Below are 27,562 nucleotides of genomic sequence, written 5' to 3'. Positions count from 1 at the left end.
GGGGCTAATGCCCAAACCCCGCTGTAACTATATACACTAACTATTCAAGAACTATCAAACTAGCTATTACTATATATAAAACCAACTATATACAACAACGATAGTGAAGAAACAAGGAGTAGCTAGGGAGGTGGAGGAAAGCTAAGCCGCGCTCCACTGTTTCAATGACCGACACAGGCGGTAAGAAGGAACTGAGGAGCGGTCAGGTTGGCAGGGGTATATATCCAGCGTCACTCCGGGGGAGACCCAGCCAACCCACCACCGGTTGCTAGGGTAAAAGTCTTCTGACGAAGATTTACGGCACGCGCACACCTAACTAGAATGGATATGAGCAAGCACTCGAAGAACTTATCAACTCTAACCAGATTACTGCCCAGATGGTTTTGTGACGGGTTAAGGGACTTGCTCCAACACTCTGGTGCTCATTCCTTTTAAGCGGTACAAACCCAAAGGGGTTATATGAAATTTGCACACACACACCCCAACCTCCCGCAGCAGTTTCTCAGATCCCATCTTCTCCCTCTAAGGCTTCCTCCAGGACACATTTCCCTATGCATCGCAGAGCAGGATTTATCCCTTGCTTAACTGCAACTTCCTTGCAGCCAGCAACCTGGACAGTCTCCTACAGTCAGGCAAAACATTCCCCTCCCATGAGGGAACAGCCACCGGACAGGAGCTGGTTCTACACACCCTCACCCCTTGTGAGCATTGCTTTGCCCAGTCTCTCTGATCAGAGCTTCTTAGGGGGTACCAGGGCTTCGGTACCAGCGGCAGCTGGAGAATCGGCTGCACCCACTGTGGGACAAGAATCAGATCTATGAAGTGACTTGCCCCTCTTTCTAAAACATCTCTAGAGGTTATCTTGTTTTGAGGATTTCATCTCTGGAACTGCGCCTGTAGCTCCAGAAGTCACTGGAGCGGCCTACGAAGCTGAGACCAACATACCAGGTGGGGCGGGAGCAATAGGCAGCATTCTATTAAGAGACGCTTCAGTTTAGCCTCTCTATCTTTATGGGACCTACCTCTGAACCCCAAGCAGACTTTACGCTTTGATGGTAAGTGAGTTTCTCCAACATATCAGATACAACTTGAGTGCCCATCACTATGAGGAAAAGACCTGTGGCAGTTATGATAAGGTTGGAACTCCAGAGTCCTAGGCATAATCCAGGGAACTGCCAGAGACCACAAGGGGCAAGAAATTTGGGGGCAAACCCCCTAGCACAAAGTATGCTACAACTAAGAAAAAAATTTACTAGAAAATAAAAACTATAATAAACAAAACAAACAAAGGAAGTAAACAACCAAGGCAGAAAGTAGGTTGAAAGCAACAAAAAACAATTGCTCCATCTCAAACCACAGGCAGTCAAGAAGAAACTGAAGTGGTGGCAGGTCCACGCCTCCTCATACCCCTTCACATGGGAGCACAAGACACTGCTATTTACAATCTCCAGTCAAAAGTGCACACGCACAAACACATGCTATGGTGAAGCACCCATAAGGATATACACTCAAAGAACAACCAAGGTGTTGATGTTAGCCTGTAAAATCAGACTGGGCAACTCACTTAGGCTGGGCCACACTTAAAGTTTAAGCTAACATAGATAGCTATGTTGGTTAAGGGTGAGAAAAACCTGCATCCCTGACTGATGTTGCTATGCCGACCTAACCACCAGTGCAGATAAAGCTGGACTGAAAGAAGAATGCTTCCTTCAATCCAGCTACCATCCCTCAGAGAGGTGATGTACCTAAACCAACAGAAAACCCCCTTCTGTTAGTATAGGTTGCATCTACACTACAGGATTATACCAGCACAGCTATAGCCCTGTATCTTTGCTGATATAGTCCACATATCTTAGGGCAGTAGTCTCCAAACTTTTTTGATCACGCACCCCATCAGTAAAATTTTTGAGCACACACTCCCTGCCGCACCGGCGCTACCATTTTGCCAAAGGGAAAAAAAAAAAAAAGGCTGCCCAGACTCCCGCCCAAACTGAAGACAAAGCAAAAAAAATATGATGCGACTCCACTGTAGATTAGAGACATAAACATGTGATGTGTAGGAGATCATCCAGATGTCTTACAACTCTAGTTTTGCTATTTCAATCACTTTTGTTAAAAATTAAAGGTTCATTGTCTAATTCCTAGAATCATATCTAGTGTATTTTTTAAGATATGTACAACATTTGCTACTTTGGATAAAACACAGAACCCGAGAATGAGAATTTTCAACACAAACCACACTCTTTAGAAGTGATAAAGTTAAAATTTTTAACAAGGGAAGAATTCTAACTCCCCCATGAGTCACAATATCCTAATGTTAGCAATTTATCCTGTCACATGGGAAAAAGTTATTTCAAGACTGAGATTTTTCAAAGTCACCAAGAAGTTTGGTCCTCAAATTTCCTTTAAAAATAATGTGAATTGGATATCCAAAGCTCCTGTATGGCTTTGAAGATACCTCAGAGAAAAGGGCTGGAATTAATGTACAGACTGCACACACAGCTCCTGTACTAGGAGGGAATGAACTCTCAGCTTGACTCAGCCAACTGGACCTTTCTCCATTCCTTGATAAGGGTAGCAGCATATTCTTAAGAATAACAGAAGAGGGCCACCAATACAAATCGCTGGGATTTTCAAGCAAAACATTTCAATGGACTGAAATGCTGATAGATAGGATCCAGTGGTGGTAACATGTTCTACGTATGACTAGATCTGATCTCAAGTTTGTATGGCTAGGTGTGGTGATTCTGAACTCATTAGTTATTGCAAACCTTGGATTTGAGAATAAGAGCCCTGTTTAAAGATACAGTCAAGAATCTGGAGTGCATTCACCTCTTTTTGTTTTGTAAATACTCATTCATATCCATATTTAAAGAAGTTATTTCTGCAATAGTCCTCCTGTGACTAAGACTGTCGATGAAAAAAAGTAATACAGGAATTTTTCCCAGGAATATAAATACTTCTGACAAGAAGAGGGAGTGAGGAATAAGAATAAAACTACACATTAGTTGATATCTTCAAACCTGCAGTAGGTTACATCCCATAAAATAGGAAATGTTTGATCAAGAACTGAGATAAATAGGACCATCATCCACACCATACCTCTATACTTGGGCTAAGGCTGCTTGGCAGTGTTTCTGATGTCACTGTTGTGCTTGGAAGGCTGGAGAAATCCCAGGTATTCACATGTTGTACTGGTTCAGACAGCTTAGAGTGATCAATACATTTTGGACTGTCCAGTAAGGTCACTTCATAAAATTCTTGAATATCTAGAAATGTAAAAATGGTTCAGAAATGAGATTTTATATTACAGTACAATTATATTAGTAGTTTCTTTTAGTAAGCTTTAAAAAAAAATTACACAAGACTATACAACGTTTTAGTCCCATAACCAGAATAAAAACTGAGATGTAAAGCAGCATTGCCTGGGTAAAAGCAGCACATATCACCGATTGACTAATAAATACAGTACAAAGCTAACAAAAAACAAAGTTACTTACCAGTTACAGCATTTCTAATTTTAAGCTTCAATTATCATCTTATTTTCCTTGGTAAATGAAAAATTAAGGCTAGATAAGCCAGTTTCAAGAAAGAGACATGCTAAAAGATAACATTGCTCTACAGTCAAAATGCTTCTGAAATAAATGTAGTCCAACTTTACTAATTCTGGGTCACTGAGAATGAAAATTATGCTTAAAATTGTTGATTAGCTCTAGTTTTCAAGATATGCTACTGGGTCAGTATATACGACCCTTGACTTGGGAATGGCGGAGGATAAGTGAGTTATAAAGGGAAGGGATCTCAATTTAAACCAGAAATGACTAAACTACATCTTTGACTGGATCTATGAATAAATCTATGACTGGGTTTGGACAGTACTTGCTTTTTAGGCAAAACAATGAATGATGCAATCTGAAGCTGGTATTGCGTCACACATGATATGAATTGCATCATGTTATTCCTAGAAGTCGTGGATGATGCAATCATAACAAAGCTAACAACACTCTGCTGAACAAATTGCCCTATATCAGCTCTAGAAATCATACAGTGTCGTGCTCTCTTCTTTGTTAGTGTTTGATTTTGCAAAGGGACACATTTCTGTTTAGCCAAAGTGAGCAGAGATGCCTCATACTCATGTGAGCAGTGCAGATAACTTCTGCTATGTTTGTGGTGAAGTGACTTTTGCATCACAAAAGCGCAGTATAACCACTTTGGTTAAGAAAGCCTATCACCTTTATTTTGGCTGCAAAATTGAAGATCAGGACAAGAGGTGGGCCCCACACATATGCTGCAACACTTGTGCAACAAATCTTCGCCAGTAGTTGAACAGGAAAAGGAAATTTATGCCTTTTGCAGTGCCAATGATTTGGAGAGAGCGAACAGATCATACCAGCAATTGTTACTTCTGCATGGTGCCTCCAGTTGGGAAAGGTGTGTCAAAGAAGAAAAAGTGGACTGTGCATTATCCAAACATTCCATGAGCTATACGCCCAGTACCCCACGGAAAAGGACTGCCGGTTCCTGATGCACCAGAATCATTCTCACTTGAGTCAGACGAGGAAGAGGAAGAGGATGAAACTTCTGGTCCTGAACCATCAATGTCACAGGACCCACATTTTCTCCCATCCTCCTCCTCTGAACCACACCTCATAACACAAGGCGAACTGAATGACTTTGTCAGGGATTTGGAACTACCCAAGAGTAAGGCAGAGCTGTTGGGCTCCAGTCTGCAGCAGTGGAACCTCCTGGCAGGCTATCAGGACAAATGGAGCCCATCAATGCTTGCAGACTATTGCTGGACAGTGACAAGAGATGCTCCATTTAATGAATACAAGAGACAAGCCAAGAAGCGCCAAGGAGACACTGAATAGGACTAAACTATGTACATAATAGTTTTTTGCCTTTTGTTTCATAATAAATTTTATTTATATAACCCTTTTGCTGATTTTTAAAGTGTTACATAAACAGGACAGGTGAAATATCATGTAAAGCAACCATAAACACATCAAAAGACCTAGGTTTACAATTTATGATTAAAACTCTACTATCTACACAATATACATAGATATAAAATGTAAAAACTTAAATATCTTAGAAACAGTAGCCAATCAGTTATTTGAATTGTCATATTTGAATTCAGCACATCAAAATACATAATAAATATCACATTTTATCTCTGAAGCAGACGACTTCTGAAAAATTGTAGACCAGTGTAATGACTCTTGTGCTAAATAAACCGGGGTTTAGGGAAAAAATCCAAGTATCTCAAATGTTTTGTGGCAGGATACAGGCAAACAGGAGCATTCTGGAGGGAGTAACTGCAGATCCTCTGACTGCAGGTACAGTTAGTTGGTGAGTTATATGTTTGGTCTGTTTGTAATTTGTCTCCATAAAGGTCACGCCAGGTGAGACAGGTCTGTTTAGGTCTGTGAAGATTACATGGCTGGCACCGTTGGGTCTTTGATCAGACTCAGCATTTGATATCTGAGTAGTTAATCTCTCCCTGAGAGCAAGGAAATGGAGCAAAAGCAGCAACACTTGGTATACAAATCAGGAGCCAAGCAAACCCTTAAGCAGAATGGGGCAACGAACAGGGAACTTTCAGAGGATATTTACAGGAGGAACTGTGATTCCTTCTGTTCAAGTATAGCTCTTCCACAGGTGGTGGATATGAACAACAAAACAACTTCTGTGACATGCCTTGGATTTGCTATCTTTCTTTCTGTCAGAAGTCAAGAGATTTCTGGTGCAAGATGTGTAAGGTGGTGACAATACTAGAACAGATTCAGAAAATTGGTGCTCCAGACACCACAAGGAGAAGATCAGTGATAAAGGAACTGGAGAAGCAGTAGAAACTGAAGAGATAAGGTTGATGAGGTAATATCTTTTATTGGACCATTGGTTTCTCTAATAACTTGGGACTGACACATCTACAACTACACTGCATAGAAACGGAAGAAGCAGACAGGCAATCTGATCAAGAGGGGAAAGAGAAACAGAAGCCATTCAACCCAGCTAGAAGTATTGAATAGTTATCAAATATCAAAGTTACTCGTGCAGGAAGTGAAGCCGGATATTATAGGGATTACCGAAACCTGGTGGAATAGTACTCATGACTGGAGCACGGGTATTGAAGGCTATGTGCTGTTCAGAAAAGACAGGAAGAAAGGCAAAGGTGGGGGAGTAGCCTTGTACATCAATGATGAAATTAAATGTAGCGAAATAAGATGCGATGGAATGGATAAGACGGAGTCCGTCTGGGCAAAAATCACGCTGGGTAAAAAAGCAACTAGAGCTTCCCCTGAGATAGTGCTTGGGGTGTGCTACAGACCGCCGGGATCGGATTGGGATATGGATAGAGACCTCTTTAATGTCTTTAGTGAAGTAAACACAAAGGGAAGATGTGTGATTATGGGGGACTTCAACTTCCCGGATATAGACTGGAGGACGAGTACTTGCACGAATAATAGGGGTCAGATTTTTCTGGATGTGATTGCGGATGGATTTCTTCATCAAGTAGTTGAAGCACCTACTAGAGGGGATGCCATTTTAGACTTGGTGTTGGTGAGCAGTGAGGACCTTGTAGAAGAAATGGTGGTAGGGGACAACCTTGGTTCGAGTGATCATGAGCTGATTCAGTTCAAACTAGATGGAAGGATAAACAAATGTAGATCTGCGATTAGGGTTTTTGACTTCTCGAGGGCTAATTTTAAAGAGTTAAGGAAATTAGTTAGGGAAGTGGATTGGACGGAGGAATTAGTGGATTTAAATGTGGAGGAGGCCTGGAATTACTTTAAGTCGCAGCTGCGGAGACTGTCGGAAGTCTGCATCCCGAGAAAGGGGAAAAGAACCATGGGCAGGAGTTGCAGGCCAAACTGGATGAGCAAGCAACTCAGAGAGGGGATTAGACAAAAGCGGAAAGCTTACAGGGAGTGGAAGGAAGGCAGGATCAGTAAAGAAAGCTACCTTGCTGAGGTCAGAACATGTAGGGATAAGGTGAGGAAGGCTAAAAGCCGCATTGAACTGGAACTTGCAAAGGGAATCAAAACCAATAGTAAAAGGTTCTACAGCCACATAAATAAGAAGAAAACAAAGAAAGAAGAAGTGGGGCCGCTATACACTGAGGATGGAATGGAGGTTAAGGATAACCTAGGCATGGCCCAACATCTAAACAAGTACTTTGCCTCGGTTTTTAATAAGACTAGTGAGGAACCTTGCGATGATGGAGGGATGATAAACGGGAATGTGGATATGGAAGTGGATATTACTGCAACTGAGGTAGAGGCCGTACTTGAACAGCTCGATGGGTCGAAGTCGGAGGGCCCGGACAATCTCCACCCGAGGATATTAAAGGAACTGGCGCGTGAAATTGCGAGCCCGTTAGCGAGAATTTTTAAGCGATCGATAATCTCGGGGGTTGTGCCGTATGACTGGAGGATTGCTAATGTAGTTCCTATTTTTAAGAAAGGGAAAAAGAGTGATCCGGGTAATTATAGGCCTGTTAGCTTGACGTCTGTAGTATGTAAGGTCTTGGAAAAAATTTTAAGAGAGAAAGTAGTTAAGGACATAGAGGTCAATGGTAATTGTGACGAATTGCAACACGGATTTACTAAAGGTAGATCGTGCCAAACCAATCTGATCTCCTTCTTTGAGAAGGTGACGGATTACTTAGATAAAGGAAATGCGGTAGATATAATTTACCTAGATTTCAGTAAGGCGTTCGACACGGTTCCGCACGGGGAGCTGTTAGTTAAATTGGAAAAGCTGGGAGTGAATATGAAAGTTGTAAGGTGGATAAGGAACTGGTTAAAGGGGAGACTCCAGAGGGTCGTATTGAAAGGTGAACTGTCGGACTGGAAGGAGGTCACCAGTGGAGTCCCTCAAGGATCGGTTTTGGGACCGATCTTATTTAACCTTTTTATTACTGACCTTGGCACAAAGAGCGGGAATGTGCTAATAAAGTTCGCGGATGACACGAAGCTGGGGGGTATTGCTAACACGGAGAAGGACAGGGATGCTATTCAAGAAGATCTGAACCACCTTGTAAACTGGAGTAATAAAAATAGGATGAAATACAATAGTGAGAAGTGCAAGGTCATGCATTTAGGAACTAATAATAAGAATTTTGGATATACGTTGGGGGCGCATCAGTTGGAAGCGACGGAAGAAGAGAAGGACCTTGGGGTACTGGTTGATAGCAGGATGACTATGAGTCGCCAATGTGATACGGCTGTTAAAAAAGCAAATGCGATTTTGGGATGCATCAGGCGGGGTATTTCCTGCAAGGATAAGGAGGTGTTAGTACCGTTGTATACGGCGTTGGTGAGACCCCATCTGGAATACTGTGTGCAGTTCTGGTGTCCCATGTTCAAGAAGGATGAATTCAAACTGGAACAGGTTCAGAGACGGGCTACGAGGATGATCCGAGGAATGGAAAAACTGCCTTATGAAAGGAGACTCAAAGAGCTTGGCTTGTTTAGCCTGGCCAAAAGAAGGCTGAGGGGGGATATGCTCGCCCTATATAAATATATCAAGGGGGTTAACGTTAGGGAGGGAGAGGAATTATTTAAGTTTAGTACTAATGTAACCACGAGGACGAATGGGTATAAACTGGATATTAGGAAGTTTAGGCTTGAAATTAGACGAAGGTTTCTGACCATTAGGGGAGTGAAGTTCTGGAATAGCCTTCCGAGGGAAGTAGTAGGGGCAAAAGACTTTCCTGGCTTTAAGACAAAGCTTGATAAGTATATGGAGGGGATGTTATGATAGGATCGTTAATTTGGGCAATTGATCTTGAATTACCACCAGACAGGTCTGCTCAATGGTCTGCGGGGAGATGTTGCATGCGATGGGTACTGAGTTGCTGCGGAGAACTCCTTCTTGGGTGCTGGCTGGTGACTCTTGCCCACATGCTCAGGGTTTAGCTGATCGCCATATTTGGGGTCGGGAAGGAATTTTCCTCCAGGGCGGATTGGCAGGTGCCCTGGAGGTTTTTCGCCTTCCCCTGCAGCGTGGGGCACGGGTCGCTTGCTGGTGGTGTCTCTGCAGCTTGAGGTCTTCAAACCATTTTTGAGGATTTCAAAAACTCAATCCTGGGATAGGGGTTGTATAAAATTGGATGGGTGGGGTTCTGTGGCCTGCCTTGTGCAGGAGGTCAGACTAGATGATCAGATTGGTCCCTTCTGACCTATGAGTCTATGAGTCTATGAGTAATATTCAACTAGTCATCAGTGATGAGCCCATCACTGAAAGAAAAAAAACAAAGTTAATAGGGGACATACTCATCCTGTGATATGAAGCAAGAAACTACAAAAAGGGATTTTCAACCATCCTAAGGTGGTTTCTTCTCAAAACATTAAAATGTATTACTGGCACGCAAAACCTTAAATCAGAGTGAATAACTGAAGACTTGGCACACCACTTCTGAAAGGTTGCCGACCCCTTATCTAGACCATCCTTGACAGGTGTTTGTCCAACCTGCTCTTAAAAATCCCCAATGATGGAGATTCCACAACCTTCTTAGGCAATTTATTCCAGTGTTTAGGAAAAAATTCCTAACTATCAGAGTGGTTAATGTCCAACCTAAACCTGCCTTGATGCAATTTAAGCCCATTGATTCTTGTCCTATCCTCAGAAGTTAAGAACAACGATTCTTCTCCCTCCTCCTTGTAAAAACCTTTATAAGAACATAAGAACAGCTGTATCAGGTCAGACCAAAGGTCCATCTAGCCCAGTATCCTGTCTACTGACAGTGGCCAATGCCAGGTGCCCCAGAGGGAGTGAACCTAACAGGCAATGATCAAGTGATCCCTCTCCTGCCATCCATCTTCATCCTCTGACAAACAGAGGCTAGGGACAACATTCCTTACCCATCCTGGCTAATAGCCATTTATGGACTTAATCACCATGAATTTATCCAGTTCTCTTTAAAACGCTGTTATAGTCTTAGCCTTCACAACCTCCTCAGGTAAGGAGTTCCACAAGTTGATTGTGCGCTGCGTGAAGAACTTCCTTTTATTTGTTTTAAACCTGCTGTCTATTAATTTCATTTGGTGACCCCTAGTTCTTGTATTATGGGAATAAGTAAACAATTTTTCCTTGTTCACTTTCTCTACATCACTCATGATTTTATATACTTCTATCATATCCTCCCTTAGTCTCCTCTTTTCCAAGCTGAAGAGTCCTAGCCTCTTTAATCTTTCCTCATATGGGACCCTCTCCAAACCCCTAATCATTTTAGTTGCCCTTTTCTGAACCTTTTCTAGTGCCAGTATATGCACTTTAATGCAATTGAAAACTTATCAACTCCCCTCTCCGTCTTCTCTTCTCCAGACTAAACAAACACAAATTTTTCAATCTTCCCGCATAGGTCATGTTTTCTAGAGCTTTAATAATTATTTAAAAGCAGCAAAGAATCCTGTGGCACCTTATAGACTAACAGACGTTTTGGAGCATGAGCTTTCGTGGGTGAATACCCACTTCCTCAGATGCATGTAATGGAAATATCCAGGGGCAGGTATATATATGTGTGCTAGCAAGCAAGCTAGAGATAACGAGGTCAGTTCAATCAGGGAGGATGAGGCCCTGCTCCAGCAGCTGAGGTGTGAAAACCAAGAGAGGAGAAACTGGTTCTGTAATTGGCAAGCCATTCACAGTCTTTGTTCAATCCTGAGCTGATGGTGTCAAATTTGCAGATGAACTGAAGCTCAGCAGTTTCTCTTTGAAGTCTGGTCCTGAAGTTTTTTTGCTGCAGGATGGCCACCTTAAGGTCTGCTATAGTGTGGCCAGGGAGGTTGAAGTGTTCTCCTACAGGTTTTTGTATATTGCCATTCCTAATGTCTGATTTGTGTCCATTTATCCTTTTCCGTAGAGACTGTCCAGTTTGGCCGATGTACATAGCAGAGGGGCATTGCTGGCATATGATGGCGTATATTACATTGGTGGATGTGCAGGTGAATGAACCAGTGATGGTGTGGCTGATCTGGTTAGGTCCTGTGATGGTGTCGCTGGTGTAGATATGTGGGCAGAGTTGGCATCGAGGTTTGTTGCATGGATTGGTTCCTGAGCTAGAGTTATTATGGTGTGGTGTGCAGTTACTGGTGAGAATATGTTTCAGGTTGGCAGGTTGTCTGTGGGCAAGGATTGGCCTGCCACCCAAGGCCTGTGAAAGTGTGGGATCATTGTCCAGGATGGGTTGTAGATCCTTGATGATGCGTTGGAGGGGTTTTAGCTGGGGGCTGTATGTGATGGCCAGTGGAGTCCTGTTGGTTTCTCTCTTGGGTTTGTCTTGTAGTAGGAGGCTTCTGGGTACACGTCTGGCTCTGTTGATCTGTTTCCTTATTTCCTCGTGTGGGTATTGTAGTTTTGAGAATGCTTGGTGGAGATTTTGTAGGTGTTGGTCTCTGTCTGAGGGGTCAGAGCAGATGCGGTTGTACCTCAGTGCTTGGCTGTAGACAATGTAGATCATGAACAGGTCTGACTATCAAAAGGAGGCAGCCAGACAACTCTCCAATACCAAATTCTACAGGCCACTTCCCTCAGATCCCACTGAGGAATACACTAAGAAACTACAGCATCTACTCAGGACACTCCCTACACTAACACCAGAAGAAATCAACATACCCCTAGAGCCCCGACCAGGGTTATTCTATCTACTACCCAAGATCCACAAACCCGGCAATCCTGGACGCCCCATCATCTCGGGCATTGGCACTCTCACTGAAGGACTGTCTGGATATATGGACTCTCTACTCAGACCCTATGCCACCAGCATTCCCAGCTATCTCCGCGACACCACTGATTTCCTGAGGAAACTACAATGCATTGGTGACCTCCCAGAAAACACCATCCTAGCCAGCATGGATGTAGAGGCTCTCTACACAAACATCCCACACACAGATGGAATACAAGCTGTCAGAAACACTATCCCTGATGATGCCACAGCACAACTGGCTGCTGAGCTCTGTGCCTTTATACTTACACACAACTATTTCAAATTTGATGACAATATATATCTCCAGATCAGTGGCACTGCTATGGGCACCCGCATGGCCCCACAATATGCCAATATCTTCATGGCCGACCTGGAACAACGCTTCCTCAGCTCTCGTCCACTCACACCCCTTCTCTGTCTACGCTACATTGATGACATCTTCATCATCTGGACCCATGGGAAGGAGATTCTGGAAAAATTCCACCATGATTTCAACAGCTTCCACCCCACCATCAACCTCAGCCTGGATCAATCTACACGGGAGGTCCACTTTCTTGACACCACGGTGCAAATAAGTGATGGTCACATTACCACCACCCTATATCGAAAACCCACCGACCACTATGCCTACCTTCATGCCTCCAGCTTCCATCCCGGGCACATCACACGATCCATTGTCTACAGCCAAGCACTGAGGTACAACCGCATCTGCTCTGACCCCTCAGACAGAGACCAACACCTACAAAATCTCCACCAAGCACTCTCAAAACTACAATACCCACACGAGGAAATAAGGAAACAGATCAACAGAGCCAGACGTGTACCCAGAAGCCTCCTACTACAAGACAAACCCAAGAGAGAAACCAACAGGACTCCACTGGCCATCACATACAGCCCCCAGCTAAAACCCCTCCAACGCATCATCAAGGATCTACAACCCATCCTGGACAATGATCCCACACTTTCACAGGCCTTGGGTGGCAGGCCAATCCTTGCCCACAGACAACCTGCCAACCTGAAACATATTCTCACCAGTAACTGCACACCACACCATAATAACTCTAGCTCAGGAACCAATCCATGCAACAAACCTCGATGCCAACTCTGCCCACATATCTACACCAGCGACACCATCACAGGACCTAACCAGATCAGCCACACCATCACTGGTTCATTCACCTGCACATCCACCAATGTAATATACGCCATCATATGCCAGCAATGCCCCTCTGCTATGTACATCGGCCAAACTGGACAGTCTCTACGGAAAAGGATAAATGGACACAAATCAGACATTAGGAATGGCAATATACAAAAACCTGTAGGAGAACACTTCAACCTCCCTGGCCACACTATAGCAGACCTTAAGGTGGCCATCCTGCAGCAAAAAAACTTCAGGACCAGACTTCAAAGAGAAACTGCTGAGCTTCAGTTCATCTGCAAATTTGACACCATCAGCTCAGGATTGAACAAAGACTGTGAATGGCTTGCCAATTACAGAACCAGTTTCTCCTCTCTTGGTTTTCACACCTCAGCTGCTGGAGCAGGGCCTCATCCTCCCTGATTGAACTGACCTCGTTATCTCTAGCTTGCTTGCTAGCACACATATATATACCTGCCCCTGGATATTTCCATTACATGCATCTGAGGAAGTGGGTATTCACCCACGAAAGCTCATGCTCCAAAACGTCTGTTAGTCTATAAGGTGCCACAGGATTCTTTGCTGCTTTTACAGATCCAGACTAACACGGCTACCCTCTGATACTTAATAATTTTTTGTTGCTCTTCTCTGGACTTTCTCCAATTTCTCCACATCTTTCCTGAAATGTGGCACCCAGAACTGGACATAATACTCCAGCTGAGACCTAATCAGCGCAGAGTAGAGTGAAAGAATTACTTCTTGTGTCTTGCTTAAAATACTCTTGATAATACATCCCAGAATGATGTTTGGTTTTTTTTGCAACAGCATTACACTGTTGACTCATATTTAAGTTATGATCCACTAGGAACCCCAGAAAAGGGGTCCAGTGCTTCCAAGGAAAGAGTCCCCCATCCTGTAAGTATTGCCTACATTCTTTGTTCCTAGATGTATACCCGTACATTTTAGCCATATTATGAGGCATAATGTTTGCTTGAGAACAATTTAACAAGCAATCCAGATCACCCTTTATCTGTGACCTGTCCTCTCCATTATTTAATCACTCCCCAAATCTTTTGAGTTGTGTGCAAATGTTATCAGAGATGATTTTATGTTCTCTTCCTAGTCATTAATAAAATAGCACAGGGCCAAGAACAAGTCCCTGTGGGACCCCATCTAGAAACACACCTATTCAACGATGATCCCCTGTTTACAATTACATTGAGACAAGGTAGGTGAGGTAATATCTTTTACTGGATGAAATTCTTTTGAGACCTGTTAATTAGCCAGTTTTAAATTCATTTAATGGAAGTCATTTTGATTTTGTTTAATTCTAGGTTGTTTTAATCAAAATGTCATGTATCAAAGTCAAATACCTTTTAGAAGTCCATTACATCAACGCTATTACCTTTATCAGCTAAACTTTTCATCTCATTTAAAAAGGTATCAAAATTGACAGGATCTATTTTCCATAAACACATGTTGACTAGCATTAATTATACTACCCTCCTTTAACTGTTTATTAATCAAGTGCCGTACCATTCCTTTCATTCTTCTCTCCAGCATCAAAGTCAGGCTGACAGGTATATAATTACCTGGGTCATCCCATTTACTCTTTTTAAATAGTGGCACATCAACAGCTTTCTTCCCATCTTTCAAAACGTCCCCAATGTTACACACACACACACACACACACAAAAACCACACACACCAGTGTCAATGGCTAAGCTCATTTAAAACTCTTTAATGCAGGTTACCGAGACCTGCTGATTAAAAAGTGTTTAACTTTATCAGCTGCAGTTTAAAATCTTCCTTATTTACAACTGGAATGGAAAGTACTTCATCATGCAACATCTTTTTCCCTCAAATACAGAATAGAAATACTTATTGAACACTTCTGCTTTTTCTGCATTATTGACAATTCTACCATTTCATCTAGGAATGGACAAATATCATTGTTATGATTCTTTTTTGTTCCTAATATGCTTTTAAAAAATCCTTTTTGTCCTTTACTCTGCTGGCCACAGATTTCTACTTGTGCGCTTTTTTCTCCTTATCAATTGTATACAATTCCCAACTTCTGATTTATATTCATTACTATCAACTTCCCCTTTGTTCCATATTTTTAATACATATTTATAGCCAGTATTACTTCCTCCCTAAGCCAGGATGATTTCTCGATTGTGGACTTTGGGGCATCAAGGAAAGTGTTATTAAGCAATTACCAAAAATCATTTATATTTTTCTGACTAAATTCTCTCTTTCAGCTGATTTGGCTCATAATTGTTTTCAGCTTTGTGAAATGAGCCCTTTTAGAGAACAAAGTGCATGTGTCTATACATAGATAAGGTTTGGACTTTCTGCTTGCACATAGATTCATAGACTCTAGGACTGGAAGGGACCTCGAGAGGTCCAGTCCCCTGCCCTCATGGCAGGACCAAATATTGTCTAGACCATCCCTGATAGACATTTATCTAACCTACTCTTAAGTATCTCCAGAGATGGAGATTCCACAACCTCCCTAGGCAATTTATTCCAGTGTTCAACCACCCTGACAGTTAGGAACTTTTGTCCAACCTAAATCTCCCTTGCTGCAGTTTAAGCCCATTGCCTCTTATTCTATCATTAGAGGCTAAGGTGAACAAGTTTCTTCCTCCTCCTGATGACACCCTTTTAGACACCTGAAAACTGCTCTCATGTCCCCTCTGTCTTCTCTTTTCCAAACTAAACAAACCCAATTCTTTCAGCCTGCCTTCATAGGTCATGTTCTCAAGACCTTTAATCATTCTTGTTCCTCTTCCCCGGACCCTCAACCAATTTCTCCACATCTTTCTTGAAATGCGGTGCCCAGAACTGGACACATTACTCCAGTTGAGGCCTAACCAGTGCAGAGTAGAGCGGGAGAATGACTTCTCGTGTCTTGTTTACAACGCACCTGTTAAGGCATCCCAGAATCACGTTTGCTTTTTTTGCAATAGTATATTTAGCTTGTGGTCCACTATGACTCCTAGTTCTCTTTCTGCCATACTCCTTCCTAGACAGTCTCTTCCCATTCTGTATGTGTGAAACTGATTGTTCCTTCCTAAGAAGGAAGGAACAGTTCCTTCCTAAGAGGAGCACTTTGCATTTGTCTTGATTGAACTTCATCCCGTTTACCTCAGACCATCTCTCCAATTTGTCCAGATCATTTTGACCCTGTCCTCCAAAGCAGCTGCAATCTCTCCCAGTTTGGTATCGTCTGCAAACTTAATAAGCGTACTTTCTATGCCAACATCCAAGACATTGATGAAGATATTGAACAGAGCTGGTCCCAAAACAGACCCCTGAGGAACCCCACTTGTTATACCTTTCCAGCAGGATTGGGAGCCATTAATAACTACTCTCTGGGTATGGTTATCCAGCCAGTTATGCACCCACCTTATAGTAGCCCCATCTAAATTGTATTTGCCTAGTTTATCGATAAGGATATCATGCGAGACCGTATCAAATGCCTTACTGAAGTCTAGGTATACCACATCCACCGCTTCTCCCTTATCCACAAGGCTCGTTATCCTATCAAAGAAAGCTATCAGATTGGTTTGACATGATTTGTTCTTTACAAATCCATGCTGGCTATTCCCTATCACCTTACCACCTTCCAAGTGTTTGCAGATGATTTCCTTAATTACTTGCTCCATTATCTTCCCTGGCACAGAAGTTAAACTAACTGGTCTGTAGTTTCCTGGGTTGTTTTTATTTCCCTTTTTATAGATGGGCACTATATTTGCCCTTTTCCAGTCTTCTGGAATCTGTCCCATCTCCCATGACTTTCCAAAGATAATAGCTAGAGGCTCAGATACCTCCTCTATTAACTCCTTGAGTATTCTAGGATGCATTTCATCAGGCCCTGGTGACTTGCAGGTATCTAACTTTTCTAAGTGATTTTTAACTTGCTCTTTTTTTATTTTATCTTCTACACCTACCCCCTTCCCGTAAGCATTCCCTATGTTAGGCAATCCTTCAGACTTCTCAGTGAAGATCGAAACAAAGAAGTCATTAAGCATGTCTGCCATTTCCAAGTTTCCTGTTACTGTTTCTCCCTCCTCACTGAGCAGTGGGCCTACCCTGTCCTTGGTCCTCCTCTTGCTTCTAATGCATTGATTAAAAAAAAGTCATGATCACTTGCAGGTACATGATCGTCAATTTTATTTCTGTGATCAATTCCTCTTTTATCTGTCAAGAAGAAATCTCCTCCATGGTGGATGCAACACTTTCTGAATTAGAAAACAGTCATCTATAATATAGACCAGGGATTGGCAATCTTTGGCAAGCGATCCATCAGGGAAATCCACTGGTGGGCTGGGACGGTTGGTTTACCTGCAGCATCTGCAGGTTCAGCTGATCACAGCTCCCACTGGCCGCAGTTCGCTGTTCTAGGCCAACGGGGCTGCGGGAAGCAGCAGCTAGCACATCCCTCAGTCCGTGCGCTTCCCACAGCCCCCATTGGCCTGAACGGCGAACCACATCCAGTGGGAGCTGCGATCGACCGAACCTGCAGATGCCACAGGTAAACAAACTGTCCCAGCCTGTCAGCAGATTTCCCTGAGGGGCTGCATGTCAAAGGTTGCTGATCTCTGATATAGACATTTCAAGGATGTTTCAGTACTGATAGCATGAGATTACCAGCATGTGTCATTCAGACTGAAGTCCTCCATTATAATGCAGGGTTTTTTTCCTACATATTATAGGTAGGTGCTTAAGGACCCAGAAGGAACCAGTCATCCTGTTTCCTAGTGTGATTTGGTGGTACACACGAGACACCAATTCTAGTACCCCATCTTGTGCTTCTATTACACACATGGTGATTAATTAATGTTGGCAAGCCATCCTCCTAACATTTACATCAATTACTGTACCAAAATGTAAATGGTTTTAAAAATATATTCTTAGTGGGGGAAATTCCTACAACTCCTGCATATTTTCAAAATTGTTCACATAAGGGGGCCAAGTACTTTTCCTGTGTCAGTGAATTAATTCTTTCAAAAATGTTCTTGCATTCCTTATATCCATGATACATTTAAAAAAGGAATATTCATTCCAAGTTTAATGTCTTGCTTTCTGTGTGTGTCTTTTCATTGCACTGAAAAAAGCAGCGAGCAGGTAATGTGCACCCATGACTTTTCTTGAGACTGATCACTGCTTCAAAAAGACCAAAGGGTCAGTGTGTTATTTCAGAGCAGGGCAGGCAATTCAAGACATGCGTGGCATTTGCCAAGCTCTCAGCAGCTTGGGATAATGAAGAACTAGTAGACAAAGTATAAGCAGAATCATATTGGCTGTCAGAATAGTAGACGAATTCCCAAAACCTGCAAATGTATTCAGTCAAAAGCTCTGAAGAAATATCAGCTCTCTCAACTGCTCCTGCACTAATCTATCCTTTGTGCTTATCCCACCCCCTACATCCAGTTTAAAATATCCATGTAATGCAGGTGACTCAGGGCATGTTGTCAGCATGACCAGTGGATAAAAAAGGAACGCAGGTGCATGAAATTAAACTCTCTGGAATATCCTTTTCAAAGCTAATTCCCCAACAAAGCTATATATCTCCATTCCCCCCCACCACCCCGTCTTTTGCTATGGTCCCCTGAGTAAAAAGTGTCAATGTTAGCACTGCAAAATGGAATTGCTGTTGCTTCATGTAACCTCTTTAGTTACAGTATATCATATCTCTTTTTATACATTTTATTTTGTCAAATTGACTACTACTGCTGTGCACTCTTAATGCATATATGTTTTTAACTGACAATATATAAGGATACGGACAGGTCATGGGCAATAAAGAAAAATTCAAGGAAGCCCTTGACCTGTCCCTGACTTTTACTAAAAATATCCATGATAAAATGGGAAGGGGCTGGGCAGCTGAGAGCTCTGGGGCCCCCACCACCCATGGGGGCTCAGAGCTACAGAGATCCCCCTACCCCAACAAAATAAAACCACCTCCAACAAAGGGGCAGGTAGCTTTGTGGGCGGGAGATGAAGATTTTTAATCTGGACTTGTCAGCTGAATTTGGATGGAAACCAGCTAATGTACAAAAACAGCATTTAAAATTTGTTTTTGTTAGTTACATAAAAGTACCTTAAATAAGGTGGTAACAAGAAAAAGCAATATAAAAACACGTTATGCTTTTAAAACTGATTTATTAAACAAAGTATTAACTGTAGCTAGTAAACTGACTGTTTCTGGACACATTGGGCCATTTTTTCAAAAGTATTTAAGTGTCCAAAGATGTCAATAAGTGCCTGCTGGGATTTTCAAAAGTACCTAAGCAGGTTAGGAACTTAACGCATATCAGTTTCAACTCCCATTGATTTCAATGGAAGTTAGGCACCTAACCTGCTTAGGTGCTTCTGAAAATCGCAGTAGGCACTTGCATGTATCTTTAAGCATCAAAATAAATATCTTTGAAAATCTGGCCCCATGTCCTTCAAGATTTTAGAAATAGTAGATCTTGTTCTCTCCTACCTGTGTTTTATTCCTCGATTGGAAGAGGAAAACAAGATTTCTTGCTTTTTCAACTCCCAGCTGGCTTCTCAATTTTGAATGTACTAGACCAAATAAAGAAAATATTCTCTCTGCACCTGCTAGTTAAACTAAAACCAAAAGTAATTAAGGCAAAAGCATTTCTGTGCAACAGAAACTGATAATATTTACATTTGGAAAAATGTAAATATCTGCCTTTCTACCATTGTAAAGACTGAAAAGAATATTCATAGACTTTCATAGACTTTAGGGTCAGAAGGGACCAATATGATCATCTAGTCTGCAGTTCATAATATTGAGACATTTATAACACTTGAGTTGACCTCAGAAGTCAAAAATATTCCCTCCTAGTTGTGTATATAGTAAAAAGGCAGCATCCTTTAACTCGTTAAAATTTGAGGGCTCACTGATGCACCATATATTTTTATTTATTTAAATTATTTTAATAAATTATACTAAGTTTAGCCCTTAACATGGGTTTTCATAACTTCATATTTAATTGAACAGGTTTATTTTTAAAATAAAAATAGTTTAAATAGGATTTTTATTTACATTAGAATAAAAATCTGATTTAAAAAAATCAGTTTTATCCATCCTTACGTGAACACAATAAACCAGGGAAGTTCAGAGAGAAGTTGGTCTTCTCGACATATCATTTATTATATCAGATATGCAACCCCAGGCTCTACGTGTCCCTAAACCTCTGATGCCAGAAGATGGAACTAGACACGAGTGAATGGACTCGATAATTGTCCTGCTATGTTCATTCCCTCTGAAGCATCTGGTTCCACCCATTGTCAGAAAGCAGGATACTGGATTAGATGGACCATTGCTCTGACCCAGTATGGCTGTTCTTACGTTATGTTCTTAGGTACCGCACTGATGTGCATAGCTACTGAATAGAGTATTATGCCAAGGGTGATGCAGCCTATTTCCGAAACACATGCAATACCTGGATAAAATGGAGTGAGTTCAGATTCAAATTTAACCCTAAATTCTGCATTTCCTTGTGTTTTTTTTAATGTAAGTTTGGTGACCTAATGTCTGTCCAATTTTCTGTGTAAGGTTCACCACTGAAAAAGTGCTATTGTCATTACAGGTTTCTTTGGACATGAAATTTCAGTGGAAACATTAATAGTCTCCCAAGTTTTAGATGCTTGTGATATGCTTTTAGTATTATATATACATAATGATTTCTATATGAGTGCATAGCAATATTATGGCTTTGTTAATGTGCACTTATGGTATATAACTATCCCTTTCCTACTGCATTATAAACACATACTCTTTGCAAACAATGTATGAATGTTAATGAATGACCCAGTGAATGATTTACAAAGATAAAATATACAAATCTGAATAAATGGATGTTCAACTATAAAATTATTTAAATATATGCATATAAGTGTAGTGTATCCTCCTGGTTAGCAAAAAGACGTGCTAACCTTAGAGTTCAGGCTATATCTGGTTGTAAATCAACGTGTTTTAATGATTATACCAACCAACAGAATGACTCTTTCTTGACTAAAAAGTACAAATGCAAATTAAGTTTAACATTATTCAAACCAAGGTTTCCTGCCTGCTGATTAAAACTGGTCATTTACATTAGCTTGATTTTAAAATCAATCTACCCAGGGTTTACACCAACCTTAATGTTACTTCAGCTATAGATTTGAGACTTATAACTGACTCAGAATACCAGTCATGCCCTGGAGTTATTTTTTCCAGTCATCTAGTTAGTATACTAAAGATACTTTTTTAAAGATGAACTTTTCAGATAAATATTAATTCCTACAGAGGAAAACAAGGAAATAGATCCATGTTGCTTCTAAATTAAGAGTAGGTTGGCTATTAGGAAAAACTTGTAAGACTATCTCCTGAGGTCCCTTCCAACCCTGATATTCTATGATTATATCTATACTCAGATATTCGTACTGATTTCACACTAAATTGGCTTAAAACGCAATTTAGTTAAACTGAAGTAAAACCCTTGTGGACACTCTTAATATACCTTAAGTCAACAGAGAATCAAGGCAGGATTTTGCACCAGTTTAACTAAACTTTTTTTTTTTTTTAAGTCACACCTTTAGTTCAATCCGTACAACACTGGCCAACGGCTTTGTTTACACTATTGCACATTTAGCAACACGGCTGTGCCACAACAGCCATGATGCTAAAAGGCACACAGTGTAGCCACAGTTTGTTGGCAGGAGAGAGCTCTCCCGCCAAAAAATCCTTCCACCCTCAACGAGCAGCGCTAGCTTTGTTGGCAGGAGCGTTGTTCACACCCTTGAACGACAGAAGTTTTGTTGTTCAGTTTCCAGCACAGACAAAGCCTTAGATTCTAGTGGTAATTTCTTTAGCTTTACTGATGCTTTTTAATAATAGGTAAACAAAAATGAAAACAAAAGTTAATGCACCTAGAAAGAAATTGCAAATAGGGTTGTTTTTTTAAAGCACACACTTCTCAGATCAAGGCTGATTCTGAGAGGTGCTGAACACCTGCAAATCCTGTTCCTCTCCCACACATCCTAACACAAAACTTAAGGACTCACTGCTTATCATTCTAATCCAAGAATTACTTATAAAGGTGTTTTCAGTAATCTAACTATCTTGATTACAAAAGGCCACTGACTAAAAGTGCACAGAAAGAATGGATCAACACCAGTTTTATCCAATGCAACTGTTTTCCCTTTGTAACCCGGGACCTGTCCTTAGTAACTAGCTACACCAGTGCAAAAATCCCTGATACACCAAAACCAACTACTATGATTTTAAAGATTTCACCTTGGTCACACTAACTGCTAAGTAGTATTTCAAACCATGTTAGGATACCCAATTTAAAAAATATTTTTCCCTAGACAAGGCCTAAAGGTTTGCACAAGTGTACCTACCTCTGTGCAAAAGTCTCTAATATAGACATCTGTAATAACCCTAGTCCCAGATTTGGACCTTAGCGTCCAAAATATGGGGGTTAGCATGAAAACCTCCAAGCTTAGTTACCAGCTTGGACCTGGTACCTGCTGCCACCACCCAAAAAATTAGAGTGTTTTGGGGCACTCTGGTCCCTCTGAAAAACCTTCCCTGGGGACCCCAAGACCCAAATCCCTTGAGTCTCACAACCAAGGGAAATAATCCTTTTTCCCTTCCCCCCTCCAGGTGCTCCTGGAGAGATACACAGACACAAGCTCTGTGAAACTACACAGAGGGACTCCCCCTCTCCGTTCCCAATCCTGGAAACAAAAAGTACTTTCCTATTCCCCCCAGAGGGAATGCAAAGTCAGGCTAGCAATCCAACACACAGATCTCCCCTTGACTTCTTCCTCCCACCAATTCCCTGGTGAGTACAGACTCAATTTCCCTGAAGTAAAGAAAAACTCCAACAGGTCTTAAAAGAAAGCTTTATATAAAAAGAAAGAAAAATACATACAAATGTTCTCTCTGTATTAGATGATACAACACAGAGTCAATTGCTTAAAAGAATATTGAATAAACAGCCTTATTCAAAAAGAATACAAATCAAAGCACTCCAGCACTTATATTCATGCAAATACCAAAGAAAAGAAACCATATAACTTACTAGCTGATCTCTTTGTCCTTACACTTAGAAACAGAAGACTAGAAAGTAGAACTACTTCTCCAAAGCTCAGAGAAAGCAGGCAGACGGAAAACAAAGACTCAGATACAAACTCCCTCCACCCAGAGTTGAAAAAATCCGGTTTCCTGATTGGTCCTCTGGTCAGGTGCTTCAGGTGGAAGAGACATTAACCCTTAGCTATCTGTTTATGACACGCCCCCCAAATTGCAGACAGTGGGGAAGCTCACTGGCGGCGATTTCCTTCTAGAACTTTAAAATAAACAGATTAATACAACACATGCACCTTTACATATACCCCTAAGTATATAACTAACAGACTTCTACATTTTAAGAACACTTTTTAACTACTGAATTCTGGGAAACTCTTACGGGAGAGTGCATCAGCTACTTTGTTAGAAGCTCCTGTGATGTGCTGAATTTTAAAATCAAAATCTTGGAGAGCTAAACTCCAACGAAGAAGTTTCTTGTTGTTCCCCTTGGCAGTATGAAGCCACTTTAGTGCAGCATGGTCAGTTTGTAGTTGGAACCGCCGTCCCCAAACATATGGGCGTAGCTTTTCCAGGGCGTACACAATGGCATAGCATTCCTTTTCACTGACTGACCAGTGACTTTCCCTCTCAGACAGTTTCTTGCTGAGAAACACGACAGGATGGAAGTTGTGATCTGTTGCTTCCTGCATGAGCACTGCTCCTATACCACGCTCAGATGCATCTGTTGTTACTAGGAATGGCTTGTCAAAGTCCGGGGCCCTGAGCACAGGGTCAGACATGAGCATCGCCTTAAGCTGGGTAAAGGCCTTTTGACACTCATCAGTCCACTTAACGGCATTTGGCTGGGTCTTTTTGGTCAGGTCGGTCAATGGGGCAGCGATTTGGCTGTAGTGTGGTACAAATCGCCTGTAGTATCCGGCCAAGCCTAAGAAGGATTGGACCTGCTTCTTTGACTTTGGGACAGGCCACTTTTGGATAGCATCCACCTTGGCCTGTAGGGGGTTTATGGTTCCTCGACCCACCTGGTGCCCCAGGTAAGTCACTCTGTTTTGGCCTATTTGACACTTTTTGGCCTTAACAGTTAGTCCTGCCTGCCTGATGCGCTCAAAGACCTTTTCCAGGTGTAGTAGGTGTTCGGGCCAGGAGTCTGAAAAAATGGCCACATCATCGAGGTAGGCAACTGCAAATTCTCCCAGTCCAGCTAGTAGACCATCTACCAGCCTCTGGAAGGTGGCGGGTGCATTTCGAAGGCCGAAAGGAAGGACACTGAATTCATACACCCCCGCATGGGTGATGAATGCTGACCTCTCCTTGGCAGGTTCATCTAGCGGTACTTGCCAGTACCCCTTGGTTAAGTCTATTGTAGAGATGAACTGGGCACGTCCCAACTTTTCCAATAGCTCATCGGTACGTGGCATTGGATAGTTGTCCGGACGAGTTACAGCATTTAGCTTACGGTAGTCCACGCAAAAGCGTATTTCCCCATCGGGTTTGGGTACCAGAACCACTGGAGATGCCCATGCACTGGTAGATGGGCGGATTATACCCATCTGTAGCATGTTCTGGATCTCCCGTTCTATAGCAGCTTGGGCATGAGGAGACACTCGGTAGGGTGGGGTTCTGATTGGGTGAGCATTACCTGTATCAATGGAGTGGTATGCCCGTTCAGTCCGTCCTGGGGTGGCTGAGAACAATGGGGCGAAGCTAGTGCACAGCTCCTTGATTTGTTGCCGCTGCAGACGTTCCAGGGTGGTTGAGAGGTTCACCTCTTCCACGCCACCGTCTTTTTTCCCGTCGTAGTAGACACCGTCAGGCCACTCAGCATTCTCTCCCTGGACTGTAAACTGACAAACCTGTAAGTCTCTGGAATAGAAAGGCTTGAGAGAATTAACATGGTACACTTTAGGCTTTAGTGAGGAATTGGGAAATGCTATGAGGTAGTTTACAGCTCCCAGGCGCTCTTGGACCGTGAATGGCCCTTCCCATGATGCTTCCATTTTATGGGCCTGTTGCGCCTTCAAGACCATAACCTGGTCTCCTACCTTGAAGGAACGTTCTCTGGCATGTCTGTCATACCAGGCCTTTTGCTCTTCTTGAGCATCCTTTAGGTTCTCTCTAGCAAGGGCTAAAGAGTGTCGGAGGGTGCTTTGTAGGTTGCTTACAAAGTCCAGAATGTTAGTTCCTGGAGAAGGCGTAAACCCCTCCCATTGCTGTTTCACCAACTGTAATGGCCCCTTAACCTCGTGACCATACACAAGTTCAAATGGTGAAAACCCTAAACTGGGATGTGGTACAGCCCTGTAGGCAAACAGCAACTGCTGCAACACTAGGTCCCAATTATTGGAGAATTCGTTGATGAATTTTCGTATCATGGCCCCCAAAGTTCCATTGAACCTTTCCACCAGGCCATTGGTTTGATGGTGGTATGGGGTGGCAACCAAGTGATTCACCCCATGAGTTTCCCACAGTTTTTTCATGGTCCCTGCCAGGAAATTAGACCCTGAATCTGTAAGGATGTCGCAGGGCCAACCTACCCTGGCAAAGATGTCTGTTAGGGCTAGGCACACAGTGTTAGCCCTGGTGTTGCCTAGAGCTACTGCTTCTGGCCATCGGGTAGCAAAGTCCACTAAAGTCAGTACGTACTGCTTTCCTCTGGGCGTCTTTTTTGGGAAAGGGCCCAGAATATCCACAGCTACTCGCTGAAATGGGACCTCAATTATGGGGAGTGGCTGGAGAGGGGCCTTGACCTGGTCTTGAGGCTTACCCACTCTTTGGCATACCTCACAAGACCGGACATACTTGGCAACGTCCTTGCCCATCCCCTCCCAGTGGAAGGACTTCCCCAACCGGTCCTTGGTTCTGTTCACCCCAGCATGGCCACTGGGATGATCATGGGCTAAGCTTAAGAGCTTCCCCCGGTACTTAGTTGGAACCACCAACTGTTTTTGCGGCTGCCATTCTTCCCGGTGTCCACCAGAAAGAATTTCCTTGTATAAAAGTCCTTGGTCTATAACAAACCGGGATCGATTAGAAGAGCTGAGAGGCGGTGGGGTGCTCCGTGCCGCCGCCCACGCTTTCTGAAGGCTGTCATCTGCTTCCTGCTCAGTCTGGAACTGTTCCCTTGAGGCTGGGGTCACCAGTTCTTCCTCAGACTGTGGACTTGGGCTTGGTCCCTCTGGAAGCGATGTAGGTGATGGGGTTGTTTCCGTTGCTGGTGAACCGCTCTCCGCTGGTGCACCTGAGGGTATTTCAGGCTCTGGCTGAGCCTTTTGGGTATGGCTGTCTGTTGCTTCTGCCAGTTTTGGCTCGCTGGCGCCCTCTGGCGTTGAGTTTGAAGATGGGGTTGCACTTGCTGGTGCTGGTTGCTGTTCCAGTTCCGGGCCTGGGACTGGAGATGCTGGGGCTGTTTCAGTGGTAGGCATAGAATCTGGGTCCACTACCTCTGTCTGGGTCTCTGGTAACACAGACGGGGCCTCTGTGGATGGTTCAGGAACAGGAATGGGTCTGGAAGCTTGCCTGGCTTGGCTACGTGTAACCATTCCCACTCTCTTGGCCCGCCTCACCTGGTTGGCCAAGTCTTCCCCCAGTAGCATGGGGATAGGATAATTGTTATAGACTGCAAAAGTCCACATTCCTGACCAGCCTTTGTACTGGACAGGCAGTTGAACTGTAGGCAAGTCTACAGCTTGTGACATGAAGGGGTAAATTGTAACTTTGGCCTTTGGGTTGATGAATTTGGGGTCAACGAAGGATTGGTGGATAGCTGACACTTGTGCCCCCGTGTCTCTCCACGCAGTAACCTTCTTTCCACCCACTCTCAAATTTTCCCTTCGCTCCAAGGGTATTTGAGAGGCATCCGGGCCTGGGAATCTTTGGTGTGATGGTGGTGTAATGAATTGCACTCGCATGGTGTTCTTGGGACAGTTGGCCTTGATATGTCCCAGTTCATTACACTTAAAGCATCTTCCATCTGATGGGTCACTGGGCCGAGGTGAGTTACTGGAGACTGGTGAGGTTGAAGGGTAGGGTATCTGTGGCTTTACTTGGGTGGTATGTGGGGTCTTTGGCTGTCCTCGGTTGTAGGGTTTATGGTCTGTGTGCCCCCTGGGGTAATCGTTTCCCTTGACAGTAGCTTTCTTGCTTTCTGCCAGTTCCATCCATTTGGCTCCAATCTCCCCCGCCTCAGCGATATCTTTGGGATTTCCATCTTGTATGTACCGTGTGATGTCTTCAGGAACACCATCCAAGAACTGCTCCATTTGTATGAGGAGGTTCAGTTCTTCCAAGGTTTGAATGTTGTTTCCTGTTATCCAGGCCTCATAGTTTTTTGCAATGCAGTAGGCGTGTTTGGGAAATGACCCCTCGGGTTTCCACTTTTGGGTTCTGAAGCGCCGACGGGCATGATCTGGGGTTATCCCCATCCTGTATCTGGCCTTGGTTAGAAAAAGTTTATAGTCATTCATTTGGTGCTTAGGCATTTCAGCTGCCACCTCTGCTAAAGGTCCACTGAGCTGTGACCTCAATTCTACCATGTACTGGTCTTCGGGGATGTTGTACCCAAGACAGGCTCTTTCAAAATTTTCCAAGAAGGCCTCGGTGTCAT

At 42.9% G+C, this 27,562-nt stretch overlaps 1 protein-coding gene across 24 annotated transcripts in view; it reads right to left on the bottom strand.

The window, feature by feature from the left end:
* The window catches only part of DLG1 (discs large MAGUK scaffold protein 1), a 443,566-nt gene that overhangs the window by 404,084 nt on the left and 11,920 nt on the right, over positions 1-27,562 (bottom strand). For all 24 annotated transcript variants that reach the window (XM_050963879.1, XM_050963878.1, XM_050963880.1 and 21 more), the window contains exon 3: positions 3,103-3,269. In XM_050963879.1, coding sequence (XP_050819836.1) covers positions 3,103-3,269 — 167 coding nt within the window. The remainder of the gene's footprint in view (positions 1-3,102; positions 3,270-27,562) is intronic.

This window comes from Gopherus flavomarginatus, chromosome 8 (genome assembly GCF_025201925.1).
Source record: "Gopherus flavomarginatus isolate rGopFla2 chromosome 8, rGopFla2.mat.asm, whole genome shotgun sequence".
Lineage (NCBI taxonomy): Eukaryota > Metazoa > Chordata > Testudines > Testudinidae > Gopherus > Gopherus flavomarginatus.
Note: the sequence above shows the minus strand (reverse complement) of the source record. Positions and strands in the feature narration are given on the sequence as shown.